General features: G+C 39.5%; 1 protein-coding gene across 1 annotated transcript; it reads right to left on the minus strand.

Annotated features, from left to right (window-relative positions):
- Positions 1-2,772: 2,772 nt before the first annotated feature.
- SAMM50 (SAMM50 sorting and assembly machinery component) lies at positions 2,773-14,870 on the minus strand. Its single transcript, XM_027660719.1, has 14 exons — positions 14,742-14,870; positions 13,546-13,647; positions 12,588-12,675; positions 11,964-12,070; positions 10,186-10,316; positions 9,884-9,971; positions 9,237-9,365; positions 8,612-8,683; positions 7,847-7,933; positions 6,387-6,457; positions 5,944-6,011; positions 5,102-5,248; positions 3,801-3,942; positions 2,773-3,003 (listed from the first exon to the last, which is right to left on the minus strand). Exons 1-14 carry the CDS (start codon positions 14,832-14,834, stop codon positions 2,958-2,960), a joined length of 1,371 nt encoding a protein of 456 aa, XP_027516520.1. The 5' UTR covers positions 14,835-14,870; the 3' UTR covers positions 2,773-2,957.
- Positions 14,871-16,145: the final 1,275 nt, after the last annotated feature.

Consider the following 16,145-nt stretch of genomic DNA (forward strand, 5'->3'; position numbering starts at 1 on the left):
TGCCCCTTATGTTCTAACAACCTCCCAGTTCCCTCCTCCACCTTCCCCTAAGCTCCTGAGAAACCTACTCATTAACAGCACCTAATAACAGCACATCTCCCACAGATAAACAGTATTTTCAGGTTTTTAATGTAAGTGGAACAGCTCCAAGAAATCACCCACTGCCTTAGGATGGTGGTGCAAACATCAGCCCTTCTCCTCACTGCTGTCACCTCCTCACTTGGCTCGGAGGTGCCCCTGATACAGCAGTGACACCATCCAACCCTTGTCCCAAAAAACACAGTCCTCTCCTTCCCAGGCCTCCTTCAGCCCCCAGAAAAGGCTTTGGGAAGTAAAGTAACATCAGAGCTGAAGAAACTGTGATTCTGACAGTATCTGCAGCCTCAGCATTATTCACACAAAACGAGGAGTCCACACGGGCAGTCGTTTTTGGATGTGCCATTTGGAGGGATTGCTCACCCCCTCACTGTCCCCAGCAGTGGCCATGGCTATAAAAGCAAGAGCAACCTGAGGTAAAGTCACATCCAAAACTACCCATTTAAGCAAACAGCATGTTTTTGAATCCCAGGCCTTACTCCTTTTATCACCCATAACTTTATTTACACCAATAACTCTGGCCAGAAACTCAATGCCAAGAACATGGATTCAGGTCTGTCCAGAGCTGTTCTCCCACTGAGCTCAGCACTACAGCAGCTTCTGGAATTCTGATTTCTGTCTTATCCACCCTAATTATTTGAGCCTATGCAACAGATTTTAAATAGGAGTATATTAATCACGTCAATATTCTACAGAAGCAACCACATAACCCAGATGTTCCTCCTAGAGGAATACAGGAATACTTTCTCTACTGTGATATATCTGTCATACATCCTGAGAAAATGTTACCTTTCAACGTGGTGCAAAACCAGCAGGGAAAGAGCGACAGGAAGAGGCTCATGGAACATGATTTTGCTCCCTTTATCTTGGTGGACAATGTTATGGTGAGTGGCACAGCCAGGTCTGTCAGCAGATGTGCTCAAAAGGCCTCTGCAGCAATTTCTTCCGTTTCTCCCTAATTTCTCACAGAGGCCACAGTTCCCTCAAACTGAATTATGGACTGGCTGCTGCCTGATGTGCACACTGGGCTGGAGGCTCTTTCTCTAGCTCTCTGCTCAGCTCAGAAACTACTGAGCCCTCTCAAACAGCCAACTGATATTTGGGGCTCTCGTGTCACATTAAAGGATTACACTTGTGCAGCCTTTAGTAAAAAATGTGCACAAAACAGAGTTCTTAAGGCAACAGAGTACACATTAACTTAAAACTCCTAGGATAACACCCTAACAGTATTTTGGTATCTAAACATTCCCATCAAAAATGTTTTTTCTATGTCAAAATGTCGATAGTGCTGGAGAAAAACTAATAACATTTGTTGACATTCTTAACATAGTTTCATATTTTATCTCATAATAACAAAAAAAAATCATCAGAAACGCTTAATTAAATATGTCCTTGCTACAGTAACTCTTGGATAAACACACTGGAAAAGCTTTTTAGATTGAATTTTGCTATTTGAAAAAGGGCTGACTTCTGTCATTCACACAATTTGGAACATCTGTGAGCCTGCTGCTGCTACTTCATAAAGAAGAGAACGATGTTTGGTCAAGCAGAGCCTTCATATTTTAGAGAATTATCAACAAAACCAGATTTAGTCACTGTATTACCACAACAGCAGTACATACCAATGCTAAAGCAATGTATAAAACTGTGGTCGCTCTAAAAACAGTGGAGTCTGACTGGATTGGGAACAAGATTTGATTGCAGTCCTGACAGCATTCAGCCAAGTAGTGTAGCAGTATTTCCAAACCTGTCTTTGGTCAAGCAGAAAAAAATCAGGAGTACAACAGCTCCTGTATTTCTGTTCCATTCTCCCAGAATCTTCTTTGTGTTTGGATTTTAAATTTGCCAGAACTTAGTAACAAAAGAAATATAAATTTGGATGCAGGGAAAATGGACTCCAAGATCAGATTCTCTTAGGATGACCACGCAGGATTGATGCATATAAAAAATCAGTATCCAAGTATCTTCAAAGATAAGTACTTAGGATTGAACTAGTGAATTAGTCCAGCCTTAGAAACTGGAACACACACCAAGTGATAAAGCAGGAGGTGACTCTGAAGTGAAATTTGCACCTCAACAAGTCAGTAGAGACAAACCTCTCACACACAGGCAAACAAGGCAGCACCACATCATCACGTCTAGAGCCCCTTTCTGCAGCTGAGAGCATTAAAGCACTCAAAACCCCCTCAGAGCTGAGAACCCTGACCCTTTCCAAGTTCTGATTTTACTGTTTGTTGTGCTAGACAGATGACTTGAATTTTTACAGCATGCAGTTCAGATGGTAGGAGGCATTTAAATAGAGGCGATTGACAATAGTGAAATATATTCAAACCAGAACATTTTGGTTCACTTAGAACCACAAAAATGGTATCATTTTTGACACATAACAGATTTTTTCAGGGTCATTTGCTCACAGAAATTGATGATGGAGAAAAACCCCTTAATTTCCATTCCAACCATACTCCCACTTGTGAGAATTGTGGTTGGAAGAGGGAAGGCCATGCAGGCCAATGACAACTATAATTACATGAACAGTATCCAAGAGCCAATATCTGACATAACTTTCAAATTTTTAAGTAAAAACTAATAACTAAAAGCTAGATAAAATATGGAACACAAAAGCTGTAAGAAAAAATAGCTACACTCCTACAAACACTCTCCCAGCTTTGATAAGAATCAGAGGTACAATGAACCTTTACAGCATAATTATTTAATGTAGTTTCTTGGGGAGTCCAAGAGGTAAATCACTCAGATGTGTATCTGTATTTCAAGGAAAAAAGTCAGACCTTATCAAAGTATATTATAGTCTTGATTTCAATGACAGAGCACAATTTCATTTAGTGATGTAAAATGTTTCTGTATTATAGAAATCTTATTCCTGCTCCGAACTGAACACCATCACATATCCTGAAAAGGAACAAATAATAAACAGTGTAAGTGATATATACAAGGGACTGATGAAATTAAAATCCATTCTCCCTATCCCCAAATTCCCACAGTTTTCAGTCTTTGCAAGAGTTTTAATTCAAATTTTACCCAACAAAGGGCTTTTGCTTTGTCAACCTGTCATTCATACGGAGTGTTTACATTTGCAAAATAAAGCCCCTGATTTTCAAATTGCTATTATTCATTCCCGTTGCACATGAATGATAAGTGGAAACATATCCCAACTCCTGAATGAAATACAGAATATCTCACACAGTATTCACAGGCAAGAAAGAACAGGCTCCCTGAAGCTTTTTACTGCATACTATAATATTTGCTTGGTTTGGGATAATTGGCTGCTAACAAATTAATTTGTTGTTCCTTCCTCTTTATCTATACCTAAACTTGTTTCCATTTTTCAAACAAAGACATTAAACTGGGTATTTATCCACTCATTTCGTTCTGGAAGGCTTCAGAAAACCCCATTAAGTGTTGGAGTGATCATCTGCCCTAAAGAAATAAAGCCTGCTGCACAGCTATTCATACATTTCAACAGCTGATCTCAAGTTTAATGAACTCTGAAACTTGAGAAACAAAGCCTTAAACCAAGATGTGCTGTGGAACCAACACGAGCACAGTGGGCTGGAAGAGCAGCAGCGAGCGCTCAAAAATCCCTTTTAGGCAAAACTAAAAGACACCAATTCTCTCTGATAAAATCAGACAGGAGTGCAGTAAAAAAACCCCAGTTACTACTGAAGAATTTGGGGTAGCAAACCAACCTGTCCCCAGCCTGTACTCCCATGGGGAAGCAGTAGTTCAGTTCTAGCCTTGCAATGTTTCCCAGTCGGAGCACAATTCCGGCACCGTAAGACCAGCGGATACACTCTGCCAGCTTCTTCAGGTGAGCTCTGGGACCATCACCTGCAGCCAAAAGAGCAGGAGAACCAGGATCAAAGACTGTAAAGGTGATCCCAGGCTAACTGGATTTTCAGAGCTAGAAGACAGACTGCTTAGGGGCAGCTCCTGCAGAATCCAAACTTATTCACTGCCCACAAATAAATGCCAAGAACTCAAACTACTGGGATTTTAGTTGGATTGCTGCTGATCTTCATTTCCCACTATGGGGGCTTACTAGCAAGAACCTTAAGTGTCTTTAGTACTCCCTCAGAGTACCTAAAGAGTATTAAAAGAAAGTTGGAGAGACTATTTACAAGATCATGTAGTGACAGGACAAAGGGGAATGGCTTCACACTGACAGAGGAGGTTTAGATTGGATATTAGGAAGAAATTCTTCCCTGTGAGGGTGGGGAGGCCCTGGCACAGGTTGCCCAGAGAAGCTGTGGCTGCCCCATCCCTAGAAGTGTTCCAGGTCAAGTTGGATGGGGCTCTGAGCAACCTGGGCTAGTGGAAGGTGTCCCTGCCCATGGCAGAATGAGATGAGCTTTAAGGTCCCTTCTAACCCAAACCATTCTGTGATTCTATTCTCTAATTAGTGTGTCTCTATTATTTTAAAGTGATTAATCTGCCTTTCAATTGTGCATTAAGTGTCTCCCTCCCACGGGGATGCTGCCTTTCTTACATCAAGTCAGGCAGACATCAAATCTCACTATATCCTAAAACTGACTGAAATTATATTGCAAAGCCATACTCCAAATCACTGAAATATGTTTTGAAAAATGTTGGGGATGGCAGGGAAAAGAAATCCCACCAGCCACCACACCCTCATGCCACCACATTTTATTTAGTTCATCCCAGTAAACATTAGAATCATCTCCCTTCAGAATGGGGTAAAATATAGGAAGTGTTAATTACCACACTGGCCTGCAAACATCACCAATTCACAGCTACTACTCTTACCACCCTGGGTCTCTTTCCTACAAGTTGTGCTGGAATTTATGTGGAGAGCTCAATAAATTACTGGCAACCTGCCAAACACGTAAGTTAAAAGCAGCAGGTTTTTGACAGGCACCAAAACACACGCAGTAAACAAGCTGCTTCTGAGTAAACAGACACAGAGCAGCTCTCCTTTTTGCTTTTATACATGGGGAAGAAGGGTTTTTTTTTATTCTACTGATCTTACCATAGTTAAGATTGCAGAGGTTCCCAGCATTAAGGAAGAAATGTGTCCGGAAAAGATCTCCAAAGCCTCCACGGCCTGGCCGGAAAGGGAGAGGGGTGTACAGGTGTACACCCCCAGCCCAGTAGGCTTCTCCTCCCAGGTAATCACCTGTTTGGGCAAAATGTTGGAATAAAAGCTTTTACTGTGGAATATATTAAAAGAACCAGCTGTTAAAGGTACAAGAAAACATCCATGAGTTGTTTTACACTGCATTTCTACGCCTTGCTTCTCTCTTTCTCCAACCTCAACATCATGAAGTAAAAAAATCAGCACTTACACAATCCCAGGGAAGTGCTTTATTCTTCATTCCCTCATCCTACTCTTGGTTCATCAGAACTATCCCCTGAACACCTGTGCAATACTTGTCTTAGTTTTAAAAATGGGAAATTGGCACAGTTAAACAATTAGCTTTAAACTACAGTGAATATTGAACCTGCTGATAACAGAGGAAGGAATAGAACTGCCTCTCAAAACATCTCTGTGGAGCACATCACCTTTCCTTTAAGCTACCTGAGCATATGCTCAGGAATCAAACAGAGTATCAAACAAGAGATTTAATGTGACTGTTGCTATAACCATGTTTTGGGAACTTTTTCAGCTTGAAGTTTGTTACTAATTAAACTGACACGCCGGGAGCATGAAAGTCTGAACACACACCTGGTTTACAACAGATCAAAGCCATAACAATTCCCAAAGTACAGAATGAGTGCAATAGCTTTCAGGCCACACAAAGCTTGAGGACAGAATGTGACACACAAATATTTGCAGTATTGCCAGAGGAGTGGGATTTAAGGGTTCCAGACCTTCACTCTGGGGTCCAATGCTGTACATGCTGAATCCACGCACACTCGTTGGTCCTCCGAGGTAAAACCTGGGGAACACAGCCAAATTAAGTGCAATGCTTGGCTTGAAAGGCAACTTTGGAACAGGCTTAGTAAAACTGACTGCAAGGCAAACAGCTTTGTGTCTGAAAACACAGGTACCTGTGCCTGCTACAAACTTCTGCAGATGGTAAATACCATTTTGCAACCATAAATATTGGCAGGCAGCAAATATTACCATACAGCAAATTATAAATCTACACTATCCCCCTATGAAAATGGCTGGAGTACCAACATGCAATTAAAGCTACCTGGAGACACTTTATTCTTCTCAGAACCAGGCCTACTACTGCTTCTCTCTTCTGGAGTTTTCTATACACATTGACTGGAAAAAAACCCAAACCCCAAAGATTTAACAAACTTGCCTGTCAGCTATACTGGATGGTTTGTCTCCAATAGGTACCAACATTCCGCCCCAGAGTGACGCTGAAAAGACCTTTGGAGAGGAAAAGAAGTTGTTTGTGAACACATAATACTTAATTTCCCTAAGACAGTCAAGATTTCGTTGCTCAGTAGCAGCCAGAGCTCCCATGAGCTGATCACAGTGTGTGCATGGATATCACCCCATCAGTGTGGGATGTGTGGTGGGATTTTCAGGAAACTCTGGGTGGCTGCTGCCCTCTTTCTTTCATGCAGTGCTGTGCCTTGAAAAAGTCAACACAGCACATCTGAACCAAGTGCCACTTCCACAACATCCACACTTCCACCTCATCCAGCTCCTACTTTCTTAGGAATTTTCTTGAAATAAAGACAACACTGCTGACATAAATCACTCCTGGCAATTTGAAACCCCAAGTCCAACAAATAACTGCCAAAAATACAATTTTTTGGCAATTATTACCTGTCTGTAAATTGTACGGTTATTTACCTGTCTGTAAATCAGCCTTACAATTAAATGAAACCACCCTCTACAAGACATTAATTAAACATACAGCATTACTGTTTATCTATAGTGAGTAATTCTTGATACCCAAATCACTATAACAAACACATTTAATAATTTCTTGCTGCCTGTGTACCAACTAGAGGTACTACTGCCAGACAGTGAGATCTATTTTTAATACTTTTGGGATGCAGATTATTGTAACCTCTGATTTTTAAATCTTCATAATAAGTTGCTGTTCAATTCCCCACTCAGCTATGAGAGGAATTTACTGCAAAATACAACTTCTTTCTAAATACAGACAGAAATATTCCTAAGATACATCAAAATTCTTATTTCAAAAAGCAGAAAAAACCTGTTTCCACCTAATACTAGGACTATGTTGTTAAAGCTGCCTGAAACTTAGGATCTCTGTGTTCTCATAGGAAGTTGAAGTTCATGAAACATTCTTTCCCAGTAATTTTACACAGAGGAAATAATTACATGCTAGGATACCAAAATTAATAGTTATACATTCATAATTTCAATGACAGAAAAAAAACCAAGATTAGTCAGAATATTCATAACCAGGTGAAACAAAGTTTCAAAACTTTGAAGTTTTTGAAAAGCTCTCAAAGTTTTTGAAAAATCACAGAGAACAGACATGACCAACATTATTTCTGGAAGGAAAAGTGTTCACATGGTTAATTGTCAAGCAGTTCTTTCCAGAATGCCCATTTCTCAACTGACTGTGCAAGGCAGGAATATAAGATTAAAAATAAAGACTTGTTCACTTCCCAAAGAAACAAACCAAGATACCTGCACCATCCATCTTTCATGATCTTCTTACTGATCCATGGTGAAAAATCATCATACGACACAGGTTCAGTAATGTCAGATAAACTTCAGATCAAGTACTATTAAATACAAAAATATTTTAAGAAATATTTTTAAAAAAATTACCGAGTCCCAGAGAAGTTGCCTATTCAACTGAAACTCAAAATCCTCTTTTAGAAAGGTCACATCTCCACCTGTGTAACCAGCCAGCTCCTGAAAAGACAGAAGTTTATGAAAGTTGTAACAGATATTAAGGTGTTTCTTCCCTTAAAAGCATGTCTACATGTGGCACTTTTAGCTCCAATAGCATTTCAAAACAATCTGCTTCTAAAGCACTACAAAAATCATTGTTTCTGAAGTATTAACCCAGCTTTTAGAAAAGCTCTGAATGTAACAACAGTGAAAACCATTTTCTCTGCCAAAATGATACACGTGTATGCCTTGGGGAGTTATTTTTACTCAGTCTTTCACTTCGAATTCTCAGACTTAACAAATTCTGTAACAACAGAGCCACAGTCTTATATAACAGAGTTAGAAAAGAAGGACTAATTAATAACTACTAAAAGTGCAGAGTAAATACTGTCAGGAATAGTGTCTCTCAGCTAATAAACAACTGAATGCTGATGGAGAGGGGCATGGAGAGGCTGTGCTGTTTGACCAGTGGATGAAAATATAAATACAAATGAAAATTTGCCCCCACAGAAGAGCTGCCTGATTTTAAAAGGCTCTGTAAACAGAAAAAGTCAATACTGGTCCTCACTGTCTCCCAGTCAATTTAAGATGAATTTCTAACTTTAGCCATTTTTAACATGAACATCAATTAGATAAATAAGGACTTCCTCAAACCCACAGATAAGAAACCCAATAACAGCACAAGTGGTTTAATACTACCTGATTGATTTTCAGCAAAGCACCTCGTTTTGGCAAGATTGAGGAGTTCCTGGAATCAATTACCATGGCATGCTGAAAAGAATACAAAAATTGGGTTTAGGTTCTCATTGTCTGTTAAATAGCTCAGAGTGACACTATTATTTTCCCTCAAAAATTGTGCAAACAGTGGAAGACAGCTAAGGTTAGTGTAGCTTTATGGATTTGGGAAAAATATACCTCAGTTTTGAATTTGAGGCCACATGAAACACATACATTTCTTATCTTATTTTCTATTTTTTGCCCATGGTACACACGAGAAATAAGAGCAGCAGCAATGCCCCAGTTTAAACCACCAATTTTGTGACAGTAATCTGCAAATAGTTCGTCCCCTGTCATTTGTGAAAGACGACAAGTGACCAAAAACTGCCAGAGGAATGTTTAGAAAAGGCATGGCAAGTGCAGGATTGGGAAATTTACTGCTACAAAACAAGGCAACTCTGCAAAAACAGGTGGCAGGTGAGACCAAACGCAGCAAAAGATGTTTGAGGTGAAGCAACACCACCCCCACTAAGATAGAAGGGTCACTCCTAAGTGTGAGATGACACAAAATAATGTGCTCTAAACAATGAGCATGGGAAAGCCTTACAGAGAGAGAGGATTTAAGGGAGTGTCCACTTTCTTCTCGAACAGAAAAGGACGCTGTTCTAGCAAGGCAGCCAAGCTCCCTCCACACACCCTCCCACTTCACGGTGTGATTGGTCTTCCAGACTGGAAACTACAAAAAAGGAATTGAGTAAGACATGAAAAAACTGTTACAAAATTAAAACAAACACTTTTTAATACTTGAGTCTATGGCTTTCTTTCCAAACTCCTTGAATCAGAGAGAAACCCTTTTTCACTTCAGAGTAGTGCTAACTCTGCTCCAGCCCAGAGAGTTTCTCCACACCCCTTTTTTCCATCCCAAACAAAAAATATCTTGCATTGGGCTGATACAGGAAGGTAGGCAAGCAGCTACCTCTCTGAAATGATAATCTGAAACATAAAGAATTTGGAGAAAAACACATTGGCATTTTTATATGGCCAAAATAAGACTGGATTCTAACAAGAAGACTGAAGTGCATGACCTCTGTCATCTCCAAATTGCTGACCTCTGTCAAATAAATGAGATGTCAGCCCTGTGCACAAGTGATTCAAGCATAAAAAAGTAAACCAAACATTTGCAAAAGCCAGCTCTGTGACCCAAATGAAGAGTCAATGAAGTGTGTGTTCCACAAGCTCTTGTGCTCCACTTACATTACATTCTGTTGATATTCCTCTATCTGTTTCACGGAGGGAGCTCCAAGGGAACTGTCCAGTCACTTTATACACATTAACTGCAAAACTGAAACACAACATTACTGGCAGGTTTTAAAAGGAAATTATTTAAGTAGGTGGAATTTTGAATGATCACAAAAACTTAAGAAACCAGCTCTGCTCCATCATTAACAGAAACCCCGGGAAAGGAATAAATGTAATTATTACTCAGTGAAAGATCTTATTACTTGCTTTATATTAATTCAGTTAAAAAAAGATGTACTCAAAAATGCATCCCCTACTTTCTTTCAAAGTTTCCAGGCCGGGGTTTGAAGAAGGACAGGCCATATGAAGTTTCCTTTGTTCCATAGGAGAACTGGAAGGTGACTTTTTCTGCACGCCCAAGGAGATTTGGGAACTTGAGCCCAAGGACCTACAGAAAAGAAAACAAACAAACAAACAAACAAATCCCACATTATAACATTTCATATTGTTTGCTGTCTTGCATCTTAATCACGAGCATATCTACCAGGAGGATAAGAAATGAAGACATTACAAGTACTTGTAAGCGAATGTGTTTTTCTTTTAAGTTGGATTTCTCTTTGCACCGGCAGCAAAGGCAGGAAAATAATTGTCATGTAACATTATCACAACCAAAGCCAATGGAAAATTATCACTCCAGAGTCACTTCCCTGTGTTTTTGTTTTGAGTAACAAGGTCCTTTTGCAACCAGCCCTGGTGGCAGTACAACACCTTTACAGTTCTCCAGAAACTACTGAAACACTTTTGCCTGTTCTGGCACAAATTCCTTGCATCCTTTTGGCAGCAAGGATGGAGCAGGTTTTCTCCAAGAAGGACTGTACACTTGTTGTGTCTTCTATTGTAAAAGAATGTTAAAAAACTCCCAAATCCTGACTGCTTTTGCCTAACAGCTGTTGAAAGCAAATCAGTCACCTGAACTTTGTAATGATGGCTACTAGGCAGTTATTCATCTAACCAGAAAGAGCTTTTAGTATGAAATATAATTCAGGCTTCAGATGAATTTAAGAGATCAGAATAAATGTCAAATCTATTCAACTCTTAAGGAAACATAATATGTTGCCAATACAAGTCCTGCTTTTAGAGCAGTCACAAGTTTTCCTTCTCTGTAACAAATTAAAATCTGAAAGAAGAGGAGGCTGAGTCCAAAAAGGGAAACCAAAGCAGCTTTCAGTGAGTTTTCAGCAGCACAGGAACCAACAAGGATCCCCTGCTGCTTTCCTCCAGGCCACGACACCCTGGGCAGGGCTTTTGGCAGTGGAGCTGCATAAGCAGCTCTCAACTCACCCAGTTCCTGCTCCCCTTGCACATGCACAGCACCATCCCCTGAGTCATGCAGCATCTTACCCAGGTTAAAAATACCCCTAAGAAGAAAGGGATGAGTCCCTTGATCTGGCTTATCTCCCAGCCCCAGGCACAGCTGCCCTGTGCACGTGAGGAGGCAGGAAGGGTGCAGGATGGGCACCTGGAAGCACCATGTGCCCACACCAGATGGGATTTTTTTGTTGTCAATTGGTAAATATTTTTCACACAGGACTTTAATCTGATGCATCTTTAATTAAATCATATGAAACAAGCCCCATAGTTCATATGATCTGTGAAAACTTTGTGTTCTGCAGCCCACAATAATTGTTACTGGGCTAAAATAGTGAAAAACAGGAACAATTTCTAAGTCAAATATAAAGCATTTTGATTGAGAAGAAAAATACTTTAAACATATCTCACAGAAAGGAAATTCCAGATTCCCTACTTATCCCTCCAGTAGATAAAAGATCTTAACCATTATCAAGAAATAATACAAGTAGTTTCAAGAATTAAAAAATTAACATGCTGAGCTGGAAGCCAGAGGATTCTCCCTTAGCTCAAAATAGGCTTTTGCTGAATGAAAGCCTGACTAATACAAAGACTCTTTAGACACAAAGGTCTGGCAAAGCCTTAGTAAAGCTGGATCAAGAAAATAATTTGGTTTGGATCACCAAAATCCTTGCTAGGTTTGAAACTAGGAGGAAGACCAAAAGGCATAATTTGAAATAATCCATACCATGCTGCCTTCATTGTTGCCAACCATGGTGTTATAGCTTCCAGTTAACCTTCTCAATTCTGTCACCTCAAAGGTCACATCTAAACCATTTGGAAGGGCATCATCTCCTACATAAACAAACAAACAAGTGTATGTTATCTCTTTAGTTGCTTAAAAAATGCAGACAGAAGATTACTGGAAGTACTTGAAAACTGAGTTAAAGGACAATAAAAGCCCACTTTACAAAGAAAAAGATGTCAGTTGGATATGAGTGCAGCATTTGGGATGACTGGGTTTGATCCATTAATGCCAGTTATGTGATGTGTGATACACAGAAATACAGGGTACATCTTCAAGCTTTCCCTCACATGTCCCTTGAAACCGTGGATTAAAGGATGTTTACTGTAATTATTTAAGTGCTGGAAATTCACTCCTTTTTGCATGTATACAATACTCAAATACACATATTTACAGACCCATGAAAATACATCTTCTTCCTAAGGGTAATGGATGTGGGCACATATTTGTATATACAGCACACCCATGTGTTCATTTAAAATATATAAAGGTACAGAAGAGAGCAAGTTATACACTAAAGAGTGTGTGTATGAGGAAAAAGGTGAGGATTAATGAGGGGAGACCCACCTTGACAGGTGTCAATCAGAACATCCACCTGTCTGAAGATTCCTAAACGAAGCAGCTTTTCACGAGCTTCATGTGATTTTCTCATGACCTACAGGATGAGAAAAGCAGCTCAGCCACAGAATCACAGAACAGTTTGGGTTGGAAGGGACCTTCAAGATGATCCAGTCCATTTGAGTCTTTCAGATTACCAAAAAAAAAAAAATAGTTAAAATGCAGCTAAAGTTGTAAAATATTCACAGATTTTGTATACAAGGGCACATACATGCAACTTCAAAAACGACAGTCACAACATGAATGTTAATTCACCTGTTAAGATGTTTTAAGACTTGCATCTGTAAAGAAATAAACCAACCCAGAGCATATGGCTCAACTCCTACCTTTTGTTAGTTTGCTTCTTAATTGTTGTAATACTTGCACCTGTTATTCAAATATTCAAATAATATTCAACTTAGACACCTGTAGTAGTTACACTTATACAGGGGGGCTCTGTTTTTTGGCAAACATCAAACACTCTAATCTGTTTAAAATTAGACCAATTTAGAGGTCTAATTGCCAGCCACGCTCCAGAAGGGATCACCACCTAAAAGTGCAGGGAGATCCAGCCTAACTCCAGCACTTTGCTCCACTGTGCTGAGTCCCAATAATTTATCTTCAGCAAATTAACTGGAAGTGTCACCTACACAGTTAGAAATTCTCAAATGGGAAGAATGAAGCTGAAAAAAACCATCTGTTTGCCACCTCACAACATCTCTGAGTTGAACACATCAGAAAATGCAGCATCTGCCAGTATTTCATATTAAAGTTTGGCTTCTGTATCACAAGATCAGAATCATCACAAAACACAAATGAGTTGCCCCATGAGATAAGGGAGTAGCACAAAGCAGAAAAGAGAGAAAAATTGTAATTAATTAACCTGAATTTCCAAGCAGCAGGTCTGATATTCACCCCCAGTACTTACATCAATGAGATTTTTAGCCTTGAAAACATCAGCTATTTCATACATGATAATGTCATCTTTGGTCCTTCCAAGTCCCTCGAAGTGCACATGCTGAACCACCACCTGAACAGGACAGAGGTTTACACACAGATACTGAATTGGCATCCAATAATGAGTCTCAAAATCACCAGTGCACAAAAATTACTGCTGTCCACGTGAAAAACTAATTACTGCTAACCTCCACTGTCAGAAATCAGTGCTGTCTATGAATCTGGGAAACTGTTCCCGTAACACAAAAATTAAAGAAAAGACAACTCCAATACCAAAGTTACTACTGGTTGTGGCAAAAGAAACACTGATAGAGTGCAGCTGCTGGGATTTTAGTTGTGTTGTATGAACAAGTAAATAACTACAGAAATCACACAAGACAGGACATGTAGTTGTTTGCTACTTTTATCTGCTACACATAAGCAAAGAGTTAAAAGAAAACAAACTTACAAGTCACAAATATTTAAACTCTATTGATATTATCACTACCACCAGAGTAGTGCAGTTTAAAATGCAAGGGAAGATCACTCACATTATGAGGTTTTCTATTTTCTTAAAAACCTTCCTCTTGATATGTAATCACCTGAGACAGTTTTATTGCAAAAATCACAACACACTCCAGGGCCAGCTGGTACAAATGTACTACAGGGATTGCATTTCCCTCATTTTTCCAACCTTTTCAGGAAATTTTAGGGGTAAATGTCAAAAAAGAAATATAAACCTGCAAATGCTTCAAAGGGTTGTCAAAGATTGGAGTTACCAGCCCAGGGAGGATTTAAAAGACATGTAAATGTGGCACTTGGGGACATGGTTTTGTGGTGGCCTTGGACTCAATAATCCTAGTGGTTTTTTGCAATCTAAACAATTCCATGACTCTGTACTAGAGTTCATAAAAGAGACAATTCAGATTATGTCTCTTATCATATATATCTGTATCATATATACCTGTATGACTCTAAGGATTACATCTAATAAACAGCAGAATAAAAGAACGGGAACCAGATAACATCAAACTCACAGTACTAAATGTAATTCTTTCACATTTCAATCCATAGCTTAGGAAGTTGCCTTAGGAAAAACAAGGAAGAAAGGGTGCCAAAGCATTTCTCTCTACCAAAAAAAAAAATAAAAATAATAATAATAAATGAGAATGTTGTTCAGCCACTCACATCTTTGTTTTCCAGAATTTCCTGCTTGGTCTCAGGTTCGACTTCAACCAGTTCAGCCTCCTCTCCCAAGGCACCAAAGTCTGGCCCAGTCATGGGAAGAGGCTCCAAACTCTGAAAGCATGAAAAGAAAACTGCCTTTAATAGGGTACATTGATTAGTGATTTATTATGTCTTTTGCAAAGGAAAAAAAACCATGGCTCTTGGCAGTGTGATCATCAAATCCCAAGGGAAAAGAGCAAAGAGAAGAACTAAAATGAGGGGAATTACCAGCACAGTAAACACTCACCTGTTTGCTGAAATTCTTCATGAAAGCTAAATAGCTTCCATTTTGAAAGATTTCTCAAAAATACTCTGCACTCTTACAAAAAACAGACTTAATTTTAAAGGCATGATAAAATAAGAATTGTACCCTCTTAAAAGAATCTCTTAAAAAATCAGGCTGTCACTTCTCCAGTTCGGGTTTTTGGGAGGCAGAGGAGTATGAATGTCGAACAATAAAATAAGAAGGGTGTTCTCAGCACGTTACTTTGCTTTTCATATATTTATATGCTCTTATATGTCAAATTTCTTTTAGAAGTAGCCTTTCAAATAAGCCTCAAGAACCTCAGAGGGGAACATTTTAATCAAAATGTTTTCCAGCAGGGTATGGCTTTACTTACTATACCTGAGAGAGTTAAAATAAGACTTAGCAGGAGATAACAGAGTCAAGCATGAGTGAATAAAGGGTTTCCCTGAGCAAAGCAGAGGTCAGAATTGGATAACTCAGTAAACTTACTTTTAGTCTTAAGTCACTAACACAGTACTCACTGAATTATTTAATTGTATAACAGTTCCAGCTGTTTTGCTGGAAGAGTGAGTTGCTGTTACATATCAAAATCAAGTTAAAATGAAGATAAAAGCTTCTCTCTCTCCCAAAAATTTTCAGGCAAGCATCAAACATTCTGTATCCACACAACACTGTGTATCACTTCATACTACACATGAACACAAAACAGAGAACGCCAGAAAAAGAATTTGATAAAGAAATTAAATCAGATGCTCTGGAGCCAGACCCTGCAGCTGTTCTTCAGCGTTAAACCGAACACTTAAAACCTTCGTGCCCCTTGTTTGAGCACTTGCAGATGGATTTGGAGATTTATCCATCTGTTCACGACCATCTCCAAGTGCTGGGTGAGGCAGCACAGCCCTCCCCGAGCACTGCAGCCCCACAGACCCTGATTCTCACCCCGCCAGCTGCAGCTTCTCTTTGCCTCGTGGTTTGGGGTTAAGGGTTTTTCCGCCTTTTTCTTTTCTTAGGTTTTTTTTTTTTATTTTATTTTTTCCCCCCCCGTTTTCATTTCCACGGTCTCTCCCCTTCACCAGCCCCCGCCTCCCGCGGGAAGGTCAACTCCGGGAAAGACCCGG

This window comes from Corapipo altera, unplaced genomic scaffold (assembly GCF_003945725.1).
Source record: "Corapipo altera isolate COAL_440 unplaced genomic scaffold, ASM394572v1 239, whole genome shotgun sequence".
NCBI lineage: Eukaryota > Metazoa > Chordata > Aves > Passeriformes > Pipridae > Corapipo > Corapipo altera.

Bases quoted from the DNA above. Each gene is read 5' to 3' on its own strand.
- SAMM50 (XM_027660719.1), bottom strand. From the start codon at position 14,834: ATGACTGGGCCAGACTTTGGTGCCTTGGGAGAGGAGGCTGAACTGGTT. The intron at 10,317-11,963 runs GTATGGATTATT...TCTTTTCTGTAG, and splicing joins GCAACAATGAAGGCAGCATG to GTCCTTGGGCTCAAGTTCCC. The intron at 7,934-8,611 runs GTAGTATTAAAC...CTGTCTTTTCAG, and splicing joins CTTTGCTGAAAATCAATCAG to GAGCTGGCTGGTTACACAGG.